At 53.8% G+C, this 24,473-nt stretch overlaps 1 protein-coding gene across 2 annotated transcripts; it reads left to right on the top strand.

Annotated features, from left to right (window-relative positions):
• Nucleotides 1-23,079, top strand: LOC100194002 (uncharacterized). Of its 2 annotated transcripts, none has more exons than XM_020541894.2 (3): nt 1-1,255; nt 3,057-3,141; nt 21,806-21,880. In XM_020541894.2, exons 1-2 carry the CDS (start codon nt 133-135, stop codon nt 3,107-3,109), a joined length of 1,176 nt encoding a protein of 391 aa, XP_020397483.1. In that variant the 5' UTR covers nt 1-132; the 3' UTR covers nt 3,110-3,141; nt 21,806-21,880. The 2 variants fall into 2 exon arrangements, with proteins under 2 accessions (XP_020397483.1, NP_001132539.1); NM_001139067.1 differs by lacking the exon at nt 21,806-21,880 and adding an exon at nt 22,857-23,079 and having other exon boundaries at nt 64-1,255.
• Nucleotides 23,080-24,473: the final 1,394 nt, after the last annotated feature.

The following is a 24,473-nucleotide window of genomic DNA, read 5'->3' as shown; positions in this document are numbered from 1 at the left end:
AGACGAGCATGCCCTTATGCATAATTGTCTTTTTTTTTGTGACGGTCGGAGGCATCGGAACCAGCCTTGCGCTTCCGTCGACGCCGATGTGCCGCCCCGCCGCACGGAACGGCACAGAACAAGCGCAGCCAGATGAGCGAGGGTGCTACTGCCACCTCGCCGGCGCTGGAGACCGAGGTGGCGCCTTTGCCGGACAACGACGACCTCCATCGGGAGATCTTTCTCCGTCTACCGCCGCTCCCCTCGTCGCTGCCCCGCGCCTCCCTCGTCTGCAAGCGCTGGCGCCGCCTCATCTCCGACCCCGCCTTCCTCCGCCGCTTCCACGTCCACCACAGGGCGCCTCCCCTCCTCGGCTTCTTCGCCGACGAAGACGGCGACATCGAGTTCGTGCCCACGCTGCGCCGGCCCGACCGCATCCCCGGCGCGCGCTTCTCCCTGCCGCGGCGCGACAACGACTATTTGAGCTTCCTCGGCTGCCGCCACGGCCTCGCCCTCCTCGTCGATCGCGCGCGGTTCGAGGCCGTGGTGTGGAATCCCGTCAGCGGCAGTCAGTGCCGCGTGCCTTTCCCACTGGAGTTCAACAAAAGACACGTCTACAAAGGCGCTGTGGTGAGATCCTCCGGTGACGGCCACGTGCAGGGTGATTCCCGCTTGATCCCCTTCAAACTGGTATTGGTACATCATACTGACCTCCACGACAAGCTTGCGTTCGCGTGCCTGTATGAATCGGAGTCTGGTAGATGGGGCAATATCAGCTCAATAGCTATTCCATTGTCTCGTTTGCATCAGCCTGCTGTCCTAGTTGGAAACCGACTTTACTGGATACTTTTGGGTACCAGTGACATCCTTGAGTTTGATTTGGATGGCCAGAGTCTAGCCATAGTTCGGAAGCCAGAGGACGCCCGTGTTACAAACAATTCAGGCATTCAGGCCCTGGCAGTAGAAGGTAACAAGCTTGGCCTTGCAACTTTGTCAAAGATGAGCATCCAATTGTGGCGGAGAGAGACCAATTCAGATGCTGCCGGCCGGTGGATGCCATGGAAAACTGTTGAACTAGATAAGCTCCTTCCAGTAAGTCGGTCAACCAGGATATGGCCAACAACCATTCTGGGGTTTGATGAGGATAGCAATGCTTTCTTTATTTGTACGAGTGTTGGCATCTACATGATCCAGCTTGAGTCAACACAGTTCACGAAACTTTTGGAAGGTGATTCGTTTACTGCCTATTATCCCTACACAAGTTTATATACTGCAGGTAAGCTTATCTTTATGCTGCACAAGTAATGGTATCCAACTATTTTTGCTATATCGCAATTGAAATATCATTCATGCTTAAGAGCTCACTAGCAGTTTGAACATATGTGTTGTAATATTTATCTCTTTCTCAAGTTAGTGAATTCATAATAAAGTAATTTGGTACACTTATTACTTTTGAACTACATGAACCTAGTGGAAAAATATATTGTTGCCAGGCTATTGAAGTATGCAGACGAGATTCAATGGTGCTCTCTTGAACTGCTGCTTCCAGCACCAGCTTTGAAATGTTAAGACATTTTTTTGGCAGTAATAGCACTTAAGTAAAGTCAGTGTCATAAATAAGTAGCTTGGTTGCCACACTTGAAGCTTAAATCTTATTGTTTATTGCATTCATTGCAATATATATTTATTTGAATTGTGATTTATCCAAATTGATCTTGTTATCGTTAAATTAAAAAATCTAAGTGAATTATGAATTTTAGCCTGTGGAGTAATACTTTTGCAGGTGATGTCTTCACTTCTACTCGGTTAGATTAGAACTAAATCTCTTCTATATTAAAGCACCAGTTTTTCTGGTTCCACGATCATTGTGCCCCCTCCCCCCCCCACACACATTTAAATAGTACAAATGCTAAAATTATACACAAATGGGGATTCGAACCATGACTGTTGGATTTAAACCCACATTCACACCGACCTACCCAATAAAAAACACATGTCTTTGTGTTTCATATTATATACTTAAACATAAATGAAAATCGTAACAACGTACGGGCACTTCGTTAGTAATGTTTTTGTTGGAGACTTGTTCTCAAATGCTATGAATTAAGAATAAGGCAACACAAATGTTAATGATTAAAGACCTTCGTCCTTCGAAACATTATTTCCCTTAGGATATAATGATCTTTAAACGAAGGTCATGAAGGACGTACCTTCTATATCTCAATATACAATGGAAAGCAGGATCATATGACTCATATAAAAAATATGAATAATCATTTGATATCATTAAGACATTTTTATTATATAATTATGAATAAACATGGACAATATTGAATTACATTTATACCTTCGGCTTGACAGAAGGTGTGAATCCGAGTGTGACGAGCGAGTGAATACCAGTCAGCATGAACAGTACTAGGGTACTGTTCATCTATTTATAGGCACGGAACGCAGCCCATACAAAATTACATTTATGTCCTCGATAACTAATCATAACCAAAACACAAATTATCAAGGACTAAACGGTCTTTTACTCTTTAAGTCGGTGTTGCCCTTCGTCTCAAGGCGTTATTATGCCGAAGCTTCCTGGATTGCAGCTTCGGCTTGTACCTTCGTGTTGTGTCAGTTCGCATATCACACCGCCGAAGGTGTTTTTGCTTGGAGGACCTTCGGCGAAGAAGAAGGCCCCCAACAGTTTTGATCTTCGGGCCACGTGATGATAACATGTTACATCTAAGTGGTCATTCTCATTTTTTGTCCGAAGTTTCTTAATTTGAACTTATTTAGTTAAGGTTCATTTGAAATGGCTAGAACAAAGTAGTTGTAGTTGCCTTAGTGTTTATCTGACTAAACATGTTGCACATCAGGTAGGTGAGTACTATTATTCAGAATGGTTTACTGTGTACAGTGTACTTGACATTAGATGCGGCCCTTTTTCTTTGCCCGTTTCTAAGTTCTAACCTTGTAATAAAAGCTAACAAGTTACATAGCTGAACCTAATTAGCAAACCTTTTCTCTATTTTATCAATTTGGCTTTAGTTTCTTTTATTGATTCATTGGATTTGTTTTTTTCATAGGCTTGGGCATAGATGATGGAGATGATAGAGCTGAAATTTTGAACGATACATGAGATGATTGTCCCAATATATCTTGTAAACTGAGGTGAGGTGTTTCCTAAACAGTGGTGGTAATTTATCTTTTGCTTTCGGTATGTTATTTTTCTAATCAACATGTTAGTAGAGGCAACGACTCTCATGCAATCAGACCTTAAATGCAAGCATGCAAGTGAGACTCCTGATCTGTTAGATCATGATCCAACCATATATCATATTTATCACTTAAACCCTTTCACTACCAGCTCGCATAGGTTTATAAAAAAAACTCTAACAAACCACAATTATATCTACGGTTGGATCATGATCTCATGGATTAGAAAGCTTGCTTGCATGCTTGCACCTAAGGTCTGATTGCATAGTAGCAGTTGTTTTGTTAGTAGAATATATGTTCACAATGCTTAGGATATCCATCACCTATTTGTTGTTTAGATCAATATCTTTTAGTTGTAAACATGCTTTATTTTAATGTGTTTGAAGGAACGAAACAAGCCTCCAGAGGGAGGGTGAATAGGAGCTAATAAAAAAAATCTTTGCACAAGGCTGATAGAAATAACATATGTTCATGATCTTACCTAGGTCCCTAGAAAACCAATCCGAGCACCTAAAACCTCTATGATGTGGGAAACCTAATCTAACTGAGAGGTTAAGTGATCATACCTTCTTGATTTGTGATGAGGGCTATTGTGGCGATGGACGTGGCGTCGACCGTTTGTCCTTGTCCTCCTCCTTGTGGTCTGGGTGGTGTTCCACCTTCAACTTCCTGCACCACCTGCTATGTGTTAGTAACATGTGATGTACGGAAATACGTACACACGGCGTCACAGGGCACGCGACGTGCGGCGCGCGGCTGAGCGCGCAGGACGCCTGATCCAGCAGGCAGCGCCTGATTCAGCAGGCAGCCAGGCCTAGCGGCTAGATCGGGAAAGAATAAAAGTGATTGATGGCCTTCCTATTAGTCCGGGCTAGATTTAGAAGGAATAGGAGTGATTAGTGATTGATGGCTTTCCTTTATTAGTCCGGGCTAGATTTAGAAGGGAATAAGAGTGATTAGTGATTGATGGCTTTCCTTTAATAATCCGAGCTAGATTTAGAAGGGAATAAGAGTGATTAGTGGCTTCCTTTAGTAGCCCTGGCCTATGGCCTTATATACCCCCTGTAAGCACCCATGATGAGGACAAGAAAGTTTTATCTCAGTCTCCTACCTCTCTCTAATCGGCAACAGGGGGCATAACCCGTTGACGAAGACCGCCGTTCCTGGGGGCATAACCCGGTCGGCAACACGGACGGCGGCTACGACCTTCGGAGCCGCGGTCCTCCTACCCTCGGGCCCGACGCCATTGACAACCTGGTATCAGGAAGTCGGCGATCCCCAACCACCACCCCCAGCCCTTCAGCCACTGCAGCCGCACCACCACCACCAGCCCCCACCTCCCCGTCCACCGCTACGTCCAGGTTCATCACCATGGGTGACGGCGCTCAACCCTCCATGGCCGACGTCATGCAGATGCTCCAGACCCTGTCCACCAACATGTCCAAGATGCAGTCCGACATGGTGATCATGCAGGAGAAGGTCGCCTCCGCGACCGACTACGGCGGCCACCAAGATGGGCAGCCTCGCACGGATCACCCGCCGAAGTTCCAGAGGATGGAGTTCCCGCGCTATGACGGCAAGTCCGACCCGCTGATCTTCATCAACAAGTGCGAGTCGTACTTTCGACATCAACGCACCATGCCGGAGGAAAAGGTATGGATGGCATCTTACAACATGGACGACGTGGCCTAGCTGTGGTTCCTCCAACTCCAGGAGGATGAGGGCACGCCGCCCTGGGGTCGCTTCCAGGAACTCCTCAACCTCCGGTTCGGACCAGCGCTGAGATCGGCGCCGTTGTTCGAGCTGACGGAGTGTCGACGTACGGGATCGGTGGAAGAATATTCCAACCGCTTCCAGGCCCTTCTTTCGCGTGTTGGCCGGCTGCAGGAAAGCCAGCGCGTACAGCTGTACACAGGGGGGCTGCTGCCGCCGCTGAGCCACCAGGTCCGCGTTCACGCGTCGGAGTCCCTGGCCGCAGCCATGAGCCTGGCCAGGATGCTGGAACTGGTGGAGCTAGACCGGCTCAGCCCCCTACTCGGTCGGGCGGCCCCGCGCGCGGCCCTGCCCGCTCTACCTACGCGGCCAGCGCTGCCAGCGGCCGGCGCGCCTTCGGTGCTTCCCATACTGGTTCCCCCAGCACAGCAGCTGGCCCTCCTGGCGCCTCCTCCACGCGGCGCGGCTGGGGCTGCCAAGCGCCTTACGACGGAGGAGCAGGCGGAACGTCGTCGTCTTGGCTTGTGTTACAACTGTAATGAGCCGTACTCCCGCGGGCACAATCGGGTGTGTTGCCGCGTCTTCTACATTGACGGCTTCGAGCTGGAGGACTCGGGCTAAGACCCGGAAGACGGCGAACTCCGCTCCGCCCGACCCCAGGGCTCGGACTCGGGCTAAGACCCGGAAGACGGCGAACTCCGCTCCGCCCGACCCCAGGGCTCGGACTCGGGCTAAGACCCGGAAGACGGCGAACTCCGCTCCGCCCGACCCCAGGGCTCGGACTCGGGCTAAGACCCAGAAGACGACGAAACTCCGCCTCGCCCGACCCCAGGGCTCGGACTCCGCCCTGGCCTCGGCCGAACGACCTCCGCCTCGCCCGACCCCAGGGCTCGGACTCGGGCTAAGACCCGGAAGACGACGAAACTCTGCCTCGCCCGACCCCAGGGCTCGGACTCCGCCCTGGCCTCGGCCGAACGACCTCCGCCTCGCCCGACCCCATGGCTCGGACTCGGCCTCGGCAACAGAAGACAGACTCAACCTCGGCTTCGAAGGAGCCCCCACGTCACCCTGCCTAGGGCACAGACCCGCCACGTCAACAGGAAGCGCCATCATCGTCCTACCCCGAATCGACCCGGGTCACGGAGAACAAGACCGGCGTCCCATCCGGCCAGCTCCGCCGGATGGGCAATGATGGCGCTCCACAAGCTCTGTGACGACGGCGGCCCCCAGCTCTCTTACGGAAGCAGGGCGACGTCAGCAAGGACTCGACCGCTCCAACAGCTGTCCCTCCGCCAGGCTCCGTCGCACCTCCGACAGCCACGACATCACGCCAGCAAGGTGCCAAGACCTCTCCGGCTGCCACATTGGCATGTACCTAAGGCGCTAGCTCTCTCTCCGCTAGACACGTAGCACTCTGCTACACCCCCCATTGTACACCTGGATCCTCTCCTTACGACTATAAAAGGGAGGACCAGGGCCTTCTTAGAGAAGGTTGGCCGCGCGGGACCGAGGACGGGACAGGCGCTCTCTTGGGGCCGCTCGCTTCCCTCACCCGCGTGGACGCTTGTAACCCCCCTACTGCAAGCGCACCCGACCTGGGCGCGGGACGAACACGAAGGCCGCGGGACTTCCACCTCTCTCACGCTCGGCTCCGGCCACCTCGCCTCTCCCCCCTTCGCGCTCGCCCACGCGCTCGACCCATCTGGGCTGGGGCACGCAGCACACTCACTTGTCGGCTTTGGGACCCCCCTGTCTCGAAACGCCGACAGACAACCCCATGGAGTCGTCGAGTCCTCGGACGATGCCACGGGGGACACTGGAGCGGGCGACCGATCATACTCGGAGGAAACTTCCTCCGAGTACTCCGAGTCACCAAAGTCCTCCGAGGGTGGACTTGGAGGACGCTTGCCGTCAGCGTGGCGAGGCCATCCCTTGCCCCTCTTGCCTCTGTCCATGGTCGTGCAGAAAGTGGAGAAGTGACGAACAAGAAGAGAGCAAGTGATCAAGGGCGAGTGAAGAAAACAGCCAGGGAAAGTGGGCTAAAGAGGCCGAGGGGTGATTGTCCACTTCCTACCCCGCTCACTGAATAGTCGCAAGAATTCAATAAGCAATTCAAGTCGCCTGAAAATGAGCCAGGCAACCGACGCTGTTTCGTGTAACACGGCACCGGTTGGACCCAAATCAACTGCTCAAGCAAATGATTACACCCCTCCGTCACATCAAATTACTACTTCAGGGCAACGCAATAAACACCTTTCGCGGGACAGACACCGCTTGGGCACACCCATTGGGTGTATCGCCCGGAATCTTCAAGATTTTCTGAAGCGGTGATACCCACAAAATATACGCAATGAATGTACCGCGACAAAAAGAGGAGATCGGTTGAAACGGGAGGAAGCCCAAATGTGGTTACTAAAACGCAAGTCCAATCAACAGAAGCATTAAAGTACATGGCAGAGTGGTGTCCAGTCGAAGGCCCTCTGTCTCAACCAGCCAGATGTCCAACTTGTCACCGATCAAATTGATTCCAGACCTAACAAGACATGGACAGATGACATCGCCTAGTTATTCTGATGATGATTTCAAAAAGCATAAAGATGAAGACCTTTGAATGGATTACTTCTAAAATCCACTCAAAGGTCGTGGGCTACACCCATTGGGTGCACCTTCGGTGCACCCAACATATTCATAATACCTTGAATCCAAAATGCTGATTTTAAAAGCATAAAGATGAAAACCTTTGAATGGATTACTTCTAAAATCCACTCAAAGCTCGGGGGCTACACCCATTGGGTGCACCTTTGGTGCACCCAACAGATTCACAATACCTTGAAGCCAAAATGCTCATTTCAGAAGCATAAAGTTGAAGACCTTTGAATGGATTACTTCTAAAATCCACTAAAAGCTCGGGGGCTACACCCAATAGGTGCACCTTCGATGCTCCCAACAGCAGTACAAAAAAATCAAGCCATGCAACGAACCCACATGCAGGACCAGGAACCTTTGAGTCGATTATTTCAAAATCAACTCAAAGATTGGGGCTTGTGGGCGATAGATATCCCTCGGGTCCACTAGAAGGCGAAAACCCTTGCGCGGGGTCACAAACCAGTCGCCCCCTCAAGGTCGTCCCATCGTGGGCTGGACAAAGACTACAATTGAAATGGGCCGACCTGAGAAGGCAACAGGCTCGTGCCTGGATCGTCCGCGGATTATGCGTAATCTTAAGGGAGTCGTCCGTCTTTCCCGCGCCCGATGCCCTCAAACACCAGAGATAGATCGGTATGAAGCCATCGGGTTTTCCTGAAGATAAGCTAAGTTAGTTCGCTATTTGCTAGGAGATAAGCCGGAAGAGTGTGATCAGCGTGTGCTTAGGGAATGCCCCACGGTCGTGTATATAAGGCCTAGGGGGAACCCCATCATTTTCATCTGATTAGCACCTCTCCATTCGGGAAACACCACTTGTAAACACACCACACATACAAAGCCACCCCAAGAAGTCGCCTAGAGCGGGGATGAATAGGCAAAACCTGAAAATTATAAACTTTGAACACGCACTGCACCCGGGGTTAGGGTTAGAATTAAATAATAGTGAATTCAGAGTGCAGAAGATAGTTCTTCTTGCTATGAGTTGCTCAATCAATGCGGATAACTTTGGGAGCAAACTCAAAACAATGTGAGCAAGAGAACTATAGAGAGAGGAGAGGGAAGAAACAAATCGAGTGATGAAGATCAACACAAATGGACACGACGATTTGTTTCCCGAGGTTCGGTTCCAAAGAACCTAATCCCCGTTGAGGAGGTCACATAGGCCGGGTCTATTTCAACCCTTTCCCTCTCTCAATCGGTCACTTAGACCGGTCGAGTGCTTCTTCTTAATCTCACGGGTCACTAAGACCCCACAAGAATCACCACACAATTAGGTGTCTCTTGCTTGCTTTACAAAACACTTAGAAAGATTAGAAGGTGAAGAAGAAAGCAACCAAGCAACAAGAGTAACAAAAGAAACACAAATCACCCTCTCTCAAGTCACTAATTACTTTGATCACTTGACTTGATTTTGGAACTTGGAGAGGATTGAATGCTTTGATTGTGTCTTTGGAGTGTATTCTTTGCTCTTGTATTGAATGAAGAGAGTGGGATGCTTTGATGGCTTGAATGGTGGTGGTTGGGGGGTATTTATAGCCCAAACCACTATTCTAGCCGTTGGCTGACTGCTCTATCGATGGGCACACTGGACAGTCCGGTGGTGCACCGGACACTCATTATTCACTGTCCGGTGATTGCCACATCAGACGATCGTTGGGGTTTGGAGTTGTTGACTGTTGAAGACCTCTATCCACGTGGTGCACCGAAAGAGAGTTGAGTGGAAGCCCTGCCTTTGTCGAATCCTCCATTTTCCTTTCAATCTAAGACTAATCATAGAGATACTCATGGAAGCATGTTAGTCTTAGCTTTGGCACAAGAAGAATAAGAAATATACAATTGTACCAAATGAATGAGATGTGATCAAAGGTATATAAATTAGCTATGTGTGCAATATTTCAATCAAAGTTCCGAGAATCTAAGATGTTTAGCTCATTTCTAAGCTTGCTAAAAGTCTTTTCATCCAGTGGCTTGGCAAAGATATCGACTAATTGGTTGTGTGTGTTAACATAGGCAATATCGATATCCCCTTTTGTTGGTGATCTCTCAAAAAGTGATACCCTCTGTTCAACGGGATTATCCGCCATGCGGATTGCACTCTCATTATCACATAGGAGAGGGACTTTGCTCAACTTGTAGCCATAGTCCCTAAGGGTTTGCCTCATCCAGAGTAATTGTGCACAACAGTGGCCTACAACAATATACTCGGCTTCGGCGGGGGATAGAGCTACTGAGTTTTGTTTCTTTGAAGCCCAAGACACCAGGGATCTTCCCAGAAACTGACAAGTCCCTGATGTGCTCTTCCTGTCAATTTTACATCCGAATAATCGGCATCGGAATACCCAATTAAATCAAAGGTAGATCCTTCAGGTACCATAGCCAAAACTTAGGAGTGTAAACTAAATATCTCATGATTCTTTTCACGACCCTAAGGTGAACTTCCTTAGGATTTGCCTGAAACCTTGCACACATGCATACATAAAGCATAATATCCGGTCGTGAAGCACATAAATAGAGTAAAGATCCTACCATCGACCGGTATACCTTTTGATCTACGGATTTACCTCACATGTTAAGGCCGAGATGCCCATTTGTTCCCATGGGAGTTTTCATGGGTTTGACATTCTCCATCCCAAACTTCTTGAGTATGTCTTGAATGTACTTAGTTTGGCTGATGAATGTGCCCTCTTGGAGTTGTTTGATTTGAAATCCAAGGATATACTTCAACTCCTCCATCATTGACATCTCGAATTTTTATATCATTATCCTACTAAACTCTTCACAAGATGACTTATTAGTAGACCCAAATGTAATATCATCAACATAAATTTGGCATATGAACATGTCTTTAACAATTGTTTTAGTGAAGAGAGTAGGGTAAGCTTTTCCAACTTTGAAGCCGTCGGAGAGGAAAATCTCTGGTCGGGTGGCGGAACGCACCCGCCCTAAATCCTAAGATGAGGAGGGGCCTAAGCGTTTTGCCTGTCTGCTAGATGGTCGATGAACATGAGTGAACACGAGGATGTAGAGTGGTTCATGCCGTCGGAGCGTAATACCCTACTCCACTATCTGTGTGTTGTATTGAGTCTATGAGCTTGAGAGAGCTTGTGAGCCTGTCTGAGGGTCTGTCTTGTAACGTTGTGTGTCATCCCTTTTATAGCTCAAGGGAGGCACATACAAGGATGCTGAGCCCCGACATGTGGGCCCAAGAGCATAACGGAAGGAATACATTATAGGAGTAACTAATGCAAGTAACGCCTGAGCAATCTCCGGGCGCCATGATGTCCGTAGTCCGTGCAGTATTGATATGTGGCGGCTACTTCCTGGGTAACGTGCGAGTAATGATGAGTGTAGTGCACGCGGCAGTATGGGTGTGCCGCCTGCCAGTGGAATGGACAGGCACGCCGCCTGTGGAATGGACAGGTCGCTGCCTGCCAGCGGAATGGATAGGTCTCAATAAATGCAGAGGCGGCACACCGCCTGCCAGTGGAATGGATAGGCGGCGCGTCTTATCCTCAATAAATGCAGAGGCCGCGTAGCCCAGAGGCCTTACGTCAGGCTCCGCCCGTTGGCTTACGTCACGTGCAGTAGGCCACACGGCAGCATCGGGTCTCCGCCTGGGCGGGGAGCAGAAGCGTATACGATAAGGTCCGGACACGTGTCGGCTCCAGACCCCCCACTTGGCCTTGATTAAGGCCTGGGTATTCTCTGTCCCAGAATCCCATGACCCTGCTGTGAGCGGCCCGGACCCCACACAGAGGGGTCCGGATCCCATCCTAGGGGTCTGGTTTGCGCCCGTGGAGGTCCTGGACCTTACACGGAGGCCCGGTCTGTATATACAGGGGTCCGATACCTCCGCATGGGGGTTTGGGCCCGCTGGTGATGCCCCAGAATGTGCAGCTCTCTGGACACACGTCGGTACCGGACCTGCCTAGGTGGTGAGGTCGATGCTGTTGCTGGCCTAGAGTAGTCGCCCGACGATTGGGCGAGTCATGGCCTGGTCCCACGTACAACCTTTTTACCACGCGACTAAAGGTAGTCGCATGGGTACTGCGTCTTCATACAGTAGTAAGGGGTACCCTAGTTTCAGGGTACCGACAGTGGCCCCCGGGCCCACCTCAGGGGAGGATGCGATCTTGCAGGTGGGGCCAAAACTTGTACTTTGCTTCGACATGGCGTGATTGACGATTGGCGCGTTGTTTTAGCGCGTCTGCTGACGCACCCACCGTCAATCTACCTTAGGTCACGCCAACTGCCATATCTGTCCTCGCGGTGACTGACCCGCGACCCCACGCCTGGTGGTTTCGTCGGGCCACGCGCGGGGTGCCTCGATACCACTGCATTGGTTTTTTAAAAAATTACTTTCTCTGTCTTCTGCCGCGGCCCCGAGGAGGCGCACTACCGGCGCGAGCGACGGTTCGCTCTTTCTGCACCCGGGAACCGGCACCCAAGGAGTATGACCCGTGGGCCTAGGCCCGCGTGCCATAGACTGGGCTGTTGTCTTTTGCGGCGGAAATGAAGAGGCGTGCTACCGCGTGCGGTGGTTCGCTCTTCAAGCGTGTGTGGCGGTTCGTTCCTTCTGCACCCAAAATCTGACTTGCAAAGTGTATGACTTGTGGACACGGGCCCCCGTGTCATAGACTGGGCTGCCTCGATCTCGGTGCCCGTCGCGCGTGATCTCTTGCGGCAATTGAGGGGGCACGGAAGGGTTTCCTTGAGCGAGGACTCTGGTTTCCTTGAAAAAGGGTTCACCCTCGCGTGCAGTAGTTACCCTTTCGCATTCTCTTCCAATCGATTGCACCCTTTCGCCTTCGTGCTCCTTCGTTCCACGCCCACGCCGCTGGCTGTGCCCTTTTGCCTTCGCGCTCCTCAGTTCCATACCCGCGCCACTGTGCACACCATGGCTTCACTCGGCCACCCCAACCGCTTCCAGTCTGAGGCGCCGCTCAACCTGGTGCGCGGCCTGCTTCGGTGGAGCGCGCCAGCGTACGCCGCAAGGATCCACGCCGGCGCCGCTCCCCTCGGCGATCTCGCCTTCGGGGAGTTTGTTCTGTTCGTCTCCTACGTCTCCTGTGGGTTGGCTCTGCCGATCTCGCCTTTCTTCCTGCTGTTGTCGGAGGAGTTCGGGCTCCAGCTTCAGCACCTTACGCCCCACTCCATCCTCCAAGCGGCCATCTTCGTCCACCTCTGCGAGATGTTCGTAGGGGTGCCCCCTGCACTTGCCTCTTCCGCCATTTCTTCGTGATGGTCAAGTCGGGGAAGGCTAGGGACCATCTTGGTGCCTACTACTTTCAGACGAGGCCGGATTCGGCCGTAGCCTACATCTCCACCTTCAGCGGCGCGAGGTGGGAAAACCGGCGCGCCGACTGGGTGATCGCCAGCGCCGAAGCCAACAACCGCCTCGTCCTGCCGAGCAACGGGCCAGCCCTCGACCGCAAGCACTGGAGGACCAAGCCATCGCTATCGCCAGAACTCCTGCCCGTGCTGGACAGGATCAAGACCTTGGCAACTGGTGGTCTGACCTCCATGCATGTGGTCGGTGACTTTCTGAAGCGTCGGGTCATGCCGCTGCAGAGGAGGCCACGCCTGTGCTACTGGTTCACTGGCCCAAATGATATCGGCAGGATCCAGCGCGGACCGGGTACCGATCTGTCCTGGGAGGAGCTGGAACTCCTGTTGAAGGGGATTACTGGTGAGTCCTTTATCCCTGAATCCTTGATACTCCCCCAGGACATCCCAACGCTCTTTGATGATCCAGGGCTGCGAACGGCGGTGCTGGCCACGCTGTCGACCCTCGATGAGAGCGGCATGGCGGTTTGTCAGACTGGCGGTCGGGACCCCCTCCGCGGGATCCAGATCCCTGGTGTACCAGCTGGGGGTCTCCAGTGGGGCTCCTAGTGCTGGTCCTACCATGGCCCCTAGCTCCATGGACAGGGGCAAGGGACCTGCAAGCATCTCTTCCGCCCCAGGTGGCACTGGGGGGTCGGAGGAAGAGAGGCGATGCCGGCTGCGCCGCGCTGACGGGTCGTTTGTTTTGGACCCCCCAGAAGCGTCAGAGGACTGCTTGTGGGGGCGAGGAGGCCGGCTCCCAGGCCTAGGGCGCGCAGAGGTGCGTCAGTCCTCCGCCACCACCACCATCGGGCCCGCCGCCACCACCACCACCTGGGGGTGATCTCCCCCAGGGGCACCAGCAGTAGCAACAACCACAGCAGCAGCAGCAACAGCAAGAGCGGCAGTCGTCCCGCTTGCAGGGTCGCTGGAAAGTCCAGGGCCCCAAGTGTAGCCCCATTTTCCATTAGTCTATTTATCATGCCGACGGGTCTTAACCCATCCTTTGCTTGTCAAGGCTTCCTCCCCCTCTGCTCCCAAGGTCGCGCCTCCTCCGCTAGATACCATGCTCGCCGGTGGGTCTGGCTCTCAGCCACAGGCATCTGCTGGGAGTGGTGCCGGCGATTCGCCCCCGGCTGCCGCCGCCGAGACAGCGCCTCCGGGCTCCCATGCTCCAGCTGGGGGTCCGGTAGCAGCGACGCTAACGTCAAGCGGCGTCGTAGCGGCGGAGGAGGTCCCAACTGCACCGACGGCTACCACAACCTCAACGATGGCGATGCCGTCGAGTACACCGTCGGTAGCGGCGGAGGAGGTCCCAACTGCGCTCACCCCCGCATCGAGGGTGGGGCGGGGGGCGCGCCCAGCTCCATCCCGCCGCCAACTCCGGAGGAGACGGAGGTGGTTTTTGGGCGGCGGCTCCAGTCCGCGCCGAGCCAGAAGCAGCGCCAGTTCCCCTCCCCCGGGTGCTGTCTCGTGCCCATCAAGCTCTTCATGAGACTGAGGCGGCGATCCTGTGGGAGTAGGAGGCGCTTGAGGCCGAGCACCAGCGCCTCAGCGACTGGCGCACCCAGCTAGAGGAGCGCACCAAGGCGGCGTCCTGCCAGTTCGCCTCCTAGCTGTCCAAGCTCGAGCGGGACCACAAGGATTACAAAAGGGACCTCCAGAAGGTGTACGCCCGGGAGTTGGAGGCGTTCCGGAGGGATAAGAAGTTGGCCAGGAGGGAGGAGGCCGTGTCTCAGCGGGTGGCCCTCGCAACAGAGCTCCGGGCCAAGCTGAGTGCCCTGGACAAGATCCTGGAAGAGCAGCGGATCTAGCAGACCACGGCTGTGGAGAGGCTGCAAAAGATGCAGCAGGAGCTCGAGGGCAAGGCCAGCGACGCCGCCCTCGCCGAGGAGAAACTTAAAGCGAAAGGAGAGTCCTTGGACAGGTGGGAGACTGACCTCGCCAGGCGGGAGAAGGATCTCGCCTTCAGGGAGGAAATGCTCACCCGGCGAGGTGATCTGCTGGCCGAGCACGAGCTCGAGGCGGAGAAGAAGGAAAAAGAGCTGGAGGAGCAGGTCCGCCAGTTCCAGGCGGCGCAGACGGCGCCGGGTCCCCAGGCGATGGAGGCGACCAAGAAAGCACTTGAAGATCTTCAGGCGGAGCACCACGCTGGGGTCCAGCGTATTGCCGCGTGGGCCGGCAAGGAAAGCACGGCGCTGGTGCCGCTAGGGGTAAGCCCTATTCCAGTGTCGGAGCTGCCAGCGTCAATCTCCGACGTGCTCTCGGTGTTGGACTCCGCCGCTGTTCGCCTTCCACGCCTGGACCAAATCCTTGGAGCCCGCCTGGAGGTAGAGGGCGGCAAGCTCTGCCGGGCGGTGATCGAGTACATCTTGACGTGCTTCCGGAGCCATGACCCGGCCATATCCTTGGAGCCGGTGATCGCTGGTCCGGTGGTCGACACTGAAGACGCCGCTTGGGAGGGCGTACAAGACGTCGTGGAGCTGGTGGCCGAGCGCTTCCACCGGGATCCTGCTGATGATGAGTAGTTCGTACCTGCAGAGATAAGGCTTGGGTTCCGCTTGAAGGCGGATGTAATAACTTTTGGTTTTGTAAGATACTTTTGAGAACTATTTAATCAAACATCACTTATCTGTATGCTATTTGTCATCGCTGTGTGTAGCGTTACCAACTTCTTTCTGGTACCTGGCCCCCTGGGATGTAGGCTCGACGTGTCGAGGCTGGATACCAGTATACCTAAGGGAAAATCAGTTGCCCAGTCCCTAGGAGGTAGTCTCTATGGTTTGAGACTACCTGCGTCTGGATTGGGACCTAGACCTGCACACAGCTTCGGCTTTGAAGTGTTAGTAGCACACCCATAGGACCCATCGTCTGGTATCTGCCATCCTCTAATTCATGCAACAGGACCTGCAAGATTTAGTCTGGGAAGCCAAGCCGTATGCCTGGACCCCTTGAATCACAGTTCCAAATACTAGGACACCCGTCGTAGAGTGGTGGAGCGTGCAGGCTTAGGGTACGGGACCATGCTAAGCGGCTACACAGCTCCGGACCACCCCAGGAGACGTGTGTCCATTCTCTAGAACCGGACCCTAGGTTGTCAGACCCACAGGACTATAGTTCCAAATACTAGGGTGCCCATCCCAGAGCGGTGGAGCGTGCATGCTTAGGGTATGGAACCAAGCTAAGCGGCTACACAGCTCCGGACCACCCCAGGGAGTGAGCGCCCATTCTCTAGAACTGGCCCCCAGGCTGCCGGACCCCCTGCCTTTGTAGAGGGGTCCTAAACTGCAAACCTGGCTACTCAATTCGGATGTCATCATACCAGCAAGGGTGGGAAACTGTATGGGTGGGTTAGATCAAAAGTAACGGTTGTGAACTGAAGCAGAATAAAACAATCACAAAAGCTCCTCTAGGGGTAAATTCTTTCCTTATAACTTGATATACGTGGGTGCAGGCCAACAGGCCGGGCGGACCTCACCGGATTGACGTACACATATGCACAACCTAGTTACGAAGGAAGAAAACTCAACCCCCTAGTTTCGCTTCTATAGGAAGAACTTACGGAGATGCTCTATGTTCCAGGGGTTGGGAAGAGGCACTCCTTCAGTTGTGGCAAGGCGGACACACCCGGTTTGGCATACTTCCGTCACCTTGAAGGGTCCTTCCCAACTGGGGGAGAGTTTGTGGAGCCCTTCTTGGTTCAGTACTCGCCTTAGGACTAGGTCCCCGACCCTGAGCTCCCTACTATGCACGAACCGTTGGTGGTAGCGCCTGAGCGCTTGGTTGTACCGTGCATTTCGGATCACCGCTCGCCATCTGCGCTCGTCGATGAAGTCCACGTCCTCACGTCGTAGTTGTTCCTGCATAGACTCATCAAACGACTGAACCCGTGGGGAGCGCATAAGGATTTCCGGGGGAAGGCAGGCTTCGGCCCCGTAGACCAGGAAGAACGGGGTCTCCCCGATAGCTCGGCTAGGTGTGGTCCGGTTCCCCCGTAGCACAGACGGAAGCTCGTTGACCCAATTTGCACCATGCTTTTTCAAGCAGTCATAGGTGCGTGTCTTGAGCCCCCTGAGGATTTTTGCGTTTGCCCTCTCCGCCTGGCCGTAGCTCTTGGGATGAGCCACAGACGCAAAGCAGAGCTGGGTGCCGATGCCCTCGCAATACTCCTGGAAGAGCCGACTTGTAAACTGGGTCTCGTTGTTCGTAATGATACGGCTTGGGACCCTGAATCTACAGATGGTCGACTTGAGGAAGGCAACAGCAGCACCCTGGGTGATGCTGACCACAGGGGTGGCCTCAGGCCACTTCGTGAACTTGTCGATGGCGACAAAGAGGAAACGGTACCCGCCGACGGCCCTGGGGAATGATCCCAGGATATCCACCCCCCATACGGCGAATGGCCAGGAGGGTGGAATCATCTGCAGAGCCTGAGCTGGTGTGTGTATCTGCTTTGCATGGAACTAACACGCCTTGCAGGACTTTACCATCTTAGCTGCATCCTGGAGAGCGGTTGGCCAGTAGAAGCCATGCTGGAAGGCCTTACCGACCAGCGTGCGGGATGACGAATGACTTTCGCACTCACCTCCATGGATCTCCGTGAGTAGCTCACGACCCTCCTACTAGGTGATGCACCGCATGAGAATGCCGTTGGCGCCAGACGGTAGAGATCCCCTTCCACCACCGCGTATCGTTTACCCAACCGCACTATGCGCTCTGCGGACACATGATCTTCAGGAAGGATATTTTCCTTCAGGTAGTCCCTGATCTCGGAGATCCATGCATCAGGACCACTCTGAGCTATTGGCTGTGGCGCTAAGAAGTTGGTAGGACCCTCTATAGCACACACAATCTTCGGTGGGTTCTGTAGATGGGACGCCACCGGGACCGCTAGCTGCGAGGTGCTAGTCTCACCCCCTTCGCCCAGTTCAGTAGGCTGGGCGGTGGGTCTCAGCAGCCGTCTTTCGAAGACGCCCTCGGGTGCGAGTGCCCAAGTTGATGCCCTCTTGGAGAGTTCATCTACCGCCGAGTTGTCGGCTCGAGGAACATGTTGCAGTTCCAGGGCCGTGAAGTCTTTTTCTAGCTTCCTTACGTGGAGGAGGTAAGCTGTGAGCCTGGGCTCGTTGCAGCTACATTCCCCGCGGACCTGCTTGATGATCAGCTGGGAGTCCCCCTTCACGAGGAGCTGGCGGATCCCTAGGGATAGGGCCACCGACAAGCCAAAGATCAGTGCTTCGTACTCCACCATGTTGTTGGTGGCCTTGAACTCAAGGTGCACCATGTACTTCACTTGATCTTCGCTTGGGTCGATGAAGACCACTTTGGCTCCGCCACCCTACTGACGGGCGGATCCGTCGAAGAAGAGTGTCCAGTGGGGCTCGGTGAAGACCGAACCCCTGGGCTCCGCAGGTGTGGGGTCCGAATCAGGATCCGGACCCCCAAGGGCGCTCGGGGGAGGTGTCCACTCCACGATGAAGTCAACCAGGACCTGGCTCTTGACGGCGTGGCAAGGCTGGAAATCCAGCTGGAACTCAGCGAGCTCCGCGGCCCACTTGGCGATGTTGCATGTGGCGTTAGAGTTGTGGAGGATGGCCCTTAACGGAAAAGAGGTCACCACCACGACCCTGTGTGCCTGGAAATAGTGGCGCAGCTTCCTGGACACAACAAGCACAACATAGAGAAGTTTGTGCGTCTCAAGGTACCTGACCTTTGCTTCATTGAGGACCTCGCTGACGTAGTAGACCGGCCTCTGAACGGTCCGGACCCTTGTAGCCGGTCCCGAGCCCTCAGGTTCCTGGCCTTCTTGTGTCGTCCTTTCGACGACCAGCACCATGCTCACCGCTTCTGCAGCCGCCGCGATGTATAAATACAACGGCTCCCCAGGTTCTGGAGCTACTAGTATTGGTAGGGACACCAGGTGCTGCTTCAACTCTTGAAAGGCTTGTTCCGCCGCTTCGGTCCAAGAGAATGGGCCGGACTTCCGCAACAGCTTGAAGAAGGGCGGCGCCCTCTCAGCCAGCCTTGAAATGAAGCGGCTAAGGGCGGCTAATGACCCCGTAAGCTTCTGGACGTCCTTGATACGGGCCGGAGGCCTCATCGCCTCAATCACTTTGATCTTCTCCGGGTTTGCTTCAATGCCCCGGTGTGAAATCAGGAACCCCAGCAACTTTCCTGCGGAGACACCAAAGATGCACTTGTCTGGGTTCAGCTTTGTGCGTGTTGCCCGCAGCTTGTCAAAGATCAGGGTTAAGTCTTCCACTAGGGTCGACCCTCTCTTAGTCTTGACTATGATGTCATCGACGTACACTTCCACCTTGTCCCTAATCAGGTCCCCGAAAGTCTTACTCATCGCCCGCACAAATGTCGGTAAGGCGTTTTTCAGACCGTAAGGCATTACGACATAGTAGTAAAGCCCATCCACTGTTACAAAAGCGGTATGCTTCCTATCTTCCCTAGACATCTGGATTTGATGGAAACTAGAGTAAGCATCTAAGAAGGACAAGAGGTCGCACCCGGAGGTAGAATCCATGATTTGATCTATACGTGGAAGTGGATACGGGTCCTTGGGACAAGCTTTATTAAGGCTGGTGTAGTCGATACACATCCGAAGCTTCCCGTTTGCCTTTGGGACGATGACTGGATTGGCCAGCCACACTGGGTGATGAACCTCTTCGATGAAGCCAGCGTCCAGCAGCTTCCGGACCTCCTTACGGATGAAGTCCTGCCGCTCAACGAACTGTCTCCGAGGCTTCTGACTCACCGGCTTGGCGTCAGGGTGGATCTTCAGATGGTGCTCGATCACCTCCCTAGGGATCCCAGGCATCTGCGACGGCTCCTATGCGAACACGTCGGCATTTGCCTGGGGGAAGGCGACGAGCGCGAGTTCCTATTTTTCCTCCAGATCACCCGCAATGCGAGTGGTCTGGGAGGAATCCGCGCTGAGCCGGATGGCCTTGACGGGGACGCCGTCTGCTCCGGATGGCCGCACCTTTGGCACCTTGGTAGGCGCCTTTGTAATGCCCTGAATTTGGGGGTAAAATTTTTTTCTTCTTTTCACTCACCAAATTCGGGCGTTACTCTCTTTTCTCTTACCGTTTCGCTCCTTCTTCCCAATTTCAATCTAGCATAGTGACAGGTGTCCGTGTCATGTTTAAACAAAACCTAAGTGTCATGGGTGTTGCATCATGCCGAAGCGCATTTCTTTGTCTGATGTCGCGTGTTTGTCTCGTCCCGTTTCGGATTTCGGTTCGCGATTGGATTCCGTTTAGTGGTCGTGCGTATCATGGGTTTCGATCTGCGATGTGGCCTAGCCCGGCCTAGCCCGGCCCAGTCCGGTCCAACCCGCGCGCCCCTGGCGCCCCCTGCCCTCCCCATGTGCGCACCCCCTCCCTCCCCCTGATCCATTTGTCTCATTTGATTTTCTCCCGCGCAGTAACCTCCCTCTCCCTCTTCCACCTCTCTCTCTCTCCCTCCGTGGTGCCCTAGGGTTTGGAGTCGAGATCGCCGGAATTTGGATCCCCGGAGGTGAGTTTTCCCCTCCCCTTCCCTCTCCCCCTCTCTCTCTCTCCTCCCCCTCCCCTTCTTCTCCCCCCCATGCGGCATACCTGCCCGCGCGCCCGACCTCGCCCCTTCCCCGGCGAGCCCCACTCGGCCGTGCCCGCGCACCCCCCCGTCCCCGTGTCCCGCGCCGCCCGGCGAGCCCTCCCCCTCCCCCCGGCGAGCCCACGCCCCGCCGCGGCCCCTCCCCGGCGGTCCGCGCGCTCTCCCCCGGCAAGCCCCGCGGCCGCGCCACGCCCGGTCCCGCGCCCTTCCGGCGGCGAGCCCCCCCGGCGTCCCCGCATCCCGCGCCCCGGCGAGCTCCGCCCCGGCGAGCTCGGCCGCCCGCGCCCCTCCTTTCCCCGCGCGCTCGCGCCCCTGGCGAGCCCCCCCCCCCCTCGCACCGCGGCTCGGCCCTCCCCGGCGAGCCCCTTTCCATGCCGCCCGGCGAGCCCTCCCCCTCCCCCCGGCGAGCCGCGCCCCCGGCAGCCCCGTGCCCGGCGAGCCCTCGCCCCGCCGCGGCTCCTCCCTGGCGACCCGCACGCTCTCCCCCGGCGAGCCCCGCGGCCGCGCTGCGCCCTCGGCTGTGCCCTCGCACGCCCCTGCCCAAGCCCGTGTCCCGGCCTCGCGCCCCGCGCGCCTGCACGGTTCGCGTGCCCTCGGCACGCGCAGCGTGCTCTCGTGCGTGCGACCGTAGTCGCGCTTCGTTTAAGTCTCATTTCATCCATTTTAATTTGTTTAGTCAATATGCTGCGTCGCGCGTTTCGCCACGGGACGGTTCATTCTAATTTCATCTTTATTAATGTGCTGCGTCGCGTGCTTCGTTGCGCGGCGATTCTTCTTAAATTTATATTTATTAATGTGTTGTGTCGCGCGCTTCATCGCGCGACGATTCTTTTAATTTATATTTATTAAAGTGCTGCGTTGCGCGCTTCGTCGCGCGACGCTTCGTTTAAATGCAGTTCAGTTGACGTAAGTCGTCGTGTGTTTTGTCGCGCAACGCTTAACATTTACCTATAATTAATGCAAGAATCTCGTTGCGCGCTCTGTCGTGCGGCGACTCGTTTACTTCTCAATTCAATCTAAATGTTGTGTCGTACGTTTCGCTGTGCGATCACTCACTTTCATTCATCTTTATCTATTTATAATGATTAAATGTGGAACTTGACTTTACTTTATGCTAAACGCAGTGTCCAAATTAATGCCCTTCTATTAAGCGAGTGGTTTAATTTATAATAATGTAACGTGATCGTTTCTCGACTGTCTTTTCCTCTTTCTCTCACTCAACCATAATTGCGAGCCCCGTGTGGAACGTCTGTTAATGTATTGCATTCTATTGTATGGTGTACTGTTCTTTTGTATTAAATGTGTGGATGTATGTATGTTTGCGCTCGTATAGAGAACGATCTGGTTGAGGAGCCCGAAGAACTCGCAGGAGAAGCCCCTGAGCAGTAGTCGGTTGGTGGAGGCAAGTGTCCCTTGACCTATCTTTGTCCTATACATTCTTTAATTCACCTCCCGCATTTCATAGTTATACCTAAGGATTGACTAGCTTTTGTTATCCATGTCCTTGTTTACCTATTTGGGTTGGATTATTATTGTTTAGCTTTATGCTATTGCTCAACTCTAATCAATGAACATGATGAGATTTATCAATGATACGATTTTTTCTCCTTTATTATGATGTTATACTTGTGGCATTCAAGGGGGCTCGAGCGGTTTCTCGAGTGCCTCTCCGTAAGGACCTGTTCGTTGGATGACCGCCCGGGAAAACAGTGCAACCATGAGGGTGGAATGGGATGCCCTTAGCTGAATAATTAGAGGAACTGGGGTGTAGTTCGCTTAGCCGTCGTGCCGTTAATGGGGCTCGGTGTATGCGGCTCGCTCTGCCAAGTTTGTGTTCGCCCCTTGGGGAGGAGTGCGGTGCATTTAGGAAACCTAACGGGCGGCTACAGCCCCGGGGAATCTTTGCAAAGGCTACGTAGTGATGCCCTGCTGAGTCACCTTGGTAGTGATCAATGGAGAGTCATGATCTCCAGGCAGAAAGGGAATCACGGCTTGTGGGTAAAGTGCACAACATCTGCAGAGTGTATGAAAACTGATATATCAGCCGTGCTCGCGGTTATGAGTGGCCAAGGGAGCTCCAGTGATTAGTGGTACCTGATCAGAGATGTTCGGATTGTAGGTGGCAATGAGATTGATGGTTCTTGGTATTGACTCTAGTAATGGTAAGTGGTACTCTTTCCGTTTGGAAAGGAGTACGTTTCGGTTAATAACGTGGGTTAATTCTAAAACTTGGATTTCTCTACTAGTAATAATAATCTGACCAACTAAAAGCAACTGCTTGACTTACCCCACATAAAGCTAGTCCACTACAGCCAAACAGGATACTTGCTGAGTATGTTGATGTGTACTCACCCTTGCTCTACACACCAACCCCTCCCCCCCAGGTTGTCAGCATTGCAACCCCTGCTCAGGAGAAGATGAAGTTGTGGAAGGAGACCACCAGGAGTTCCAAGATTATGATGAGTTCTAGGCGTGGGTTAGCGGCAACCCCCAGTCGGCTGCATGTGAAGGCCGCGTTTATCTACATTTCGTTTTCGCACTTTGATTATTGTAAAAACTATGTGGATGTCTCAGACATATGATGTAATCGACTATTATTTCCCTTTTATATTATCATCTGAGCACTGTGTGATGATGTCCACTTATGTAACCGCTATGTACGTGAATTGCTGATCCTGGCACGTATATGGTTTGCATTCGGTTTGCCTTCTAAAACCGGGTGTGACCTAGGTGATATCAAAGTCGTGCTGACTGTAGGACCGCTAACCTAGAGTAGAATGGTCGTTCTAAGGATTATAGACCTCTGTCCCTGGCTTGACTTTGGTATCTCTTCAAAAGTTGATCATATCGACCAAACATATGTTCTACTATATATTATACCTTGCTAAAAATCTTTTTGTTTATTCTAATTCCTCATTTATTTATGGTTTATTACTTGCTGGTCATACTAGTTCTGTTCTCACTCTTATGCTTGCGGTGTCTTTTGTAGATGGCTCGTCTTAGACACACTGCACGGAAGTCTGTCATCCCTTTCTTACCCTCTCGTCTCGCGGAGCGTCCGCTTCGCCGTCCCGTGACTGGTCAGTCCAGCCACTTGGAGAGGCTGCACCACCGCCTGCATGAGGAGCAGGATCGTCGACGGCAGGAGCAGCATGGCTCTTCTTTCTCGCTCTAGCAGGAGATAGAGTCTATGAGGAGCTGCTCCCCCGTGCTTCCCCTGGAGGCGCCCCCTGCACCACCACTGAGCGCCCTAGCCCCTGGAGTAGCTGCTGGAGGAGACCCAGACGACGGAGGTGGCGGCAGCAGCTTGAGCCACGACACTGACTTTTCTGCTGATCAAGAGCCGGAAGGATGGGTTGCTCGACCCATCACTCGCGACGCTGCTCGCGGGTGTCACTTCCACGATGCGCTCGACACCCTGCTACGTCGGGCACTTGACCGACGTACTTGGTCCATCAAGTATCGCTGTGTGGTCTTCTAGCACAGTCGCGGGGTCTACCCAGACCGCTGGGAGGCGACCTGCTTGGTGCGCCGTTCGGAGAACAGTCTTCGGGGTGCGGAGGTCTGCTCAGAGCACTATTCCATCTCTGAGCGGGACTCATCTGAGGTGGCCATGCAGGATGCCGCACGGCGTGTGCTTTCGCACTACTGCTCAGTTCTCGGCGGGGTAGCCGATGGTCTCAACCTGAAGTATTACCCCCGTCGTCCATCTGGCAGCACAGGAGGCGTGATTGTCTCACCTGTTGGTGAGGACAATCCTAGGTTGAGCAGCACAGTCAACCTAGCCGCCGTGCTAAACACGGAGCTGGACCATGCATTAGACGAGCTGAGTAGGGCTCGTGCTGAGATCGCCCAGCTGCGGGCTGAGCGCGTGGAGCGTCGTCACCTGGATGATGGCTCCCCCGCTCCCATCGGGACTCAGCACCCATACCGCTCACCTCGGCGTGGACACCAGTCCTATGGCAACCCCGACTACAAGACCAAGATAAATTTAGAACCAT

The sequence above is a fragment of the Zea mays genome, chromosome 8, assembly GCF_902167145.1.
Source record: "Zea mays cultivar B73 chromosome 8, Zm-B73-REFERENCE-NAM-5.0, whole genome shotgun sequence".
Lineage (NCBI taxonomy): Eukaryota > Viridiplantae > Streptophyta > Magnoliopsida > Poales > Poaceae > Zea > Zea mays.
Note: the sequence above shows the minus strand (reverse complement) of the source record. Positions and strands in the feature narration are given on the sequence as shown.

What these genes read in the sequence shown, in the direction of transcription:
- LOC100194002 (NM_001139067.1), top strand. Translation starts at nt 133, where the DNA reads ATGAGCGAGGGTGCTACTGCCACCTCGCCGGCGCTGGAGACCGAGGTG. An exon ending in CACAAGTTTATATACTGCAG is followed by an intron (nt 1,256 to 3,056) that starts GTAAGCTTATCT and finishes TTTTTTTCATAG; the next exon opens with GCTTGGGCATAGATGATGGA.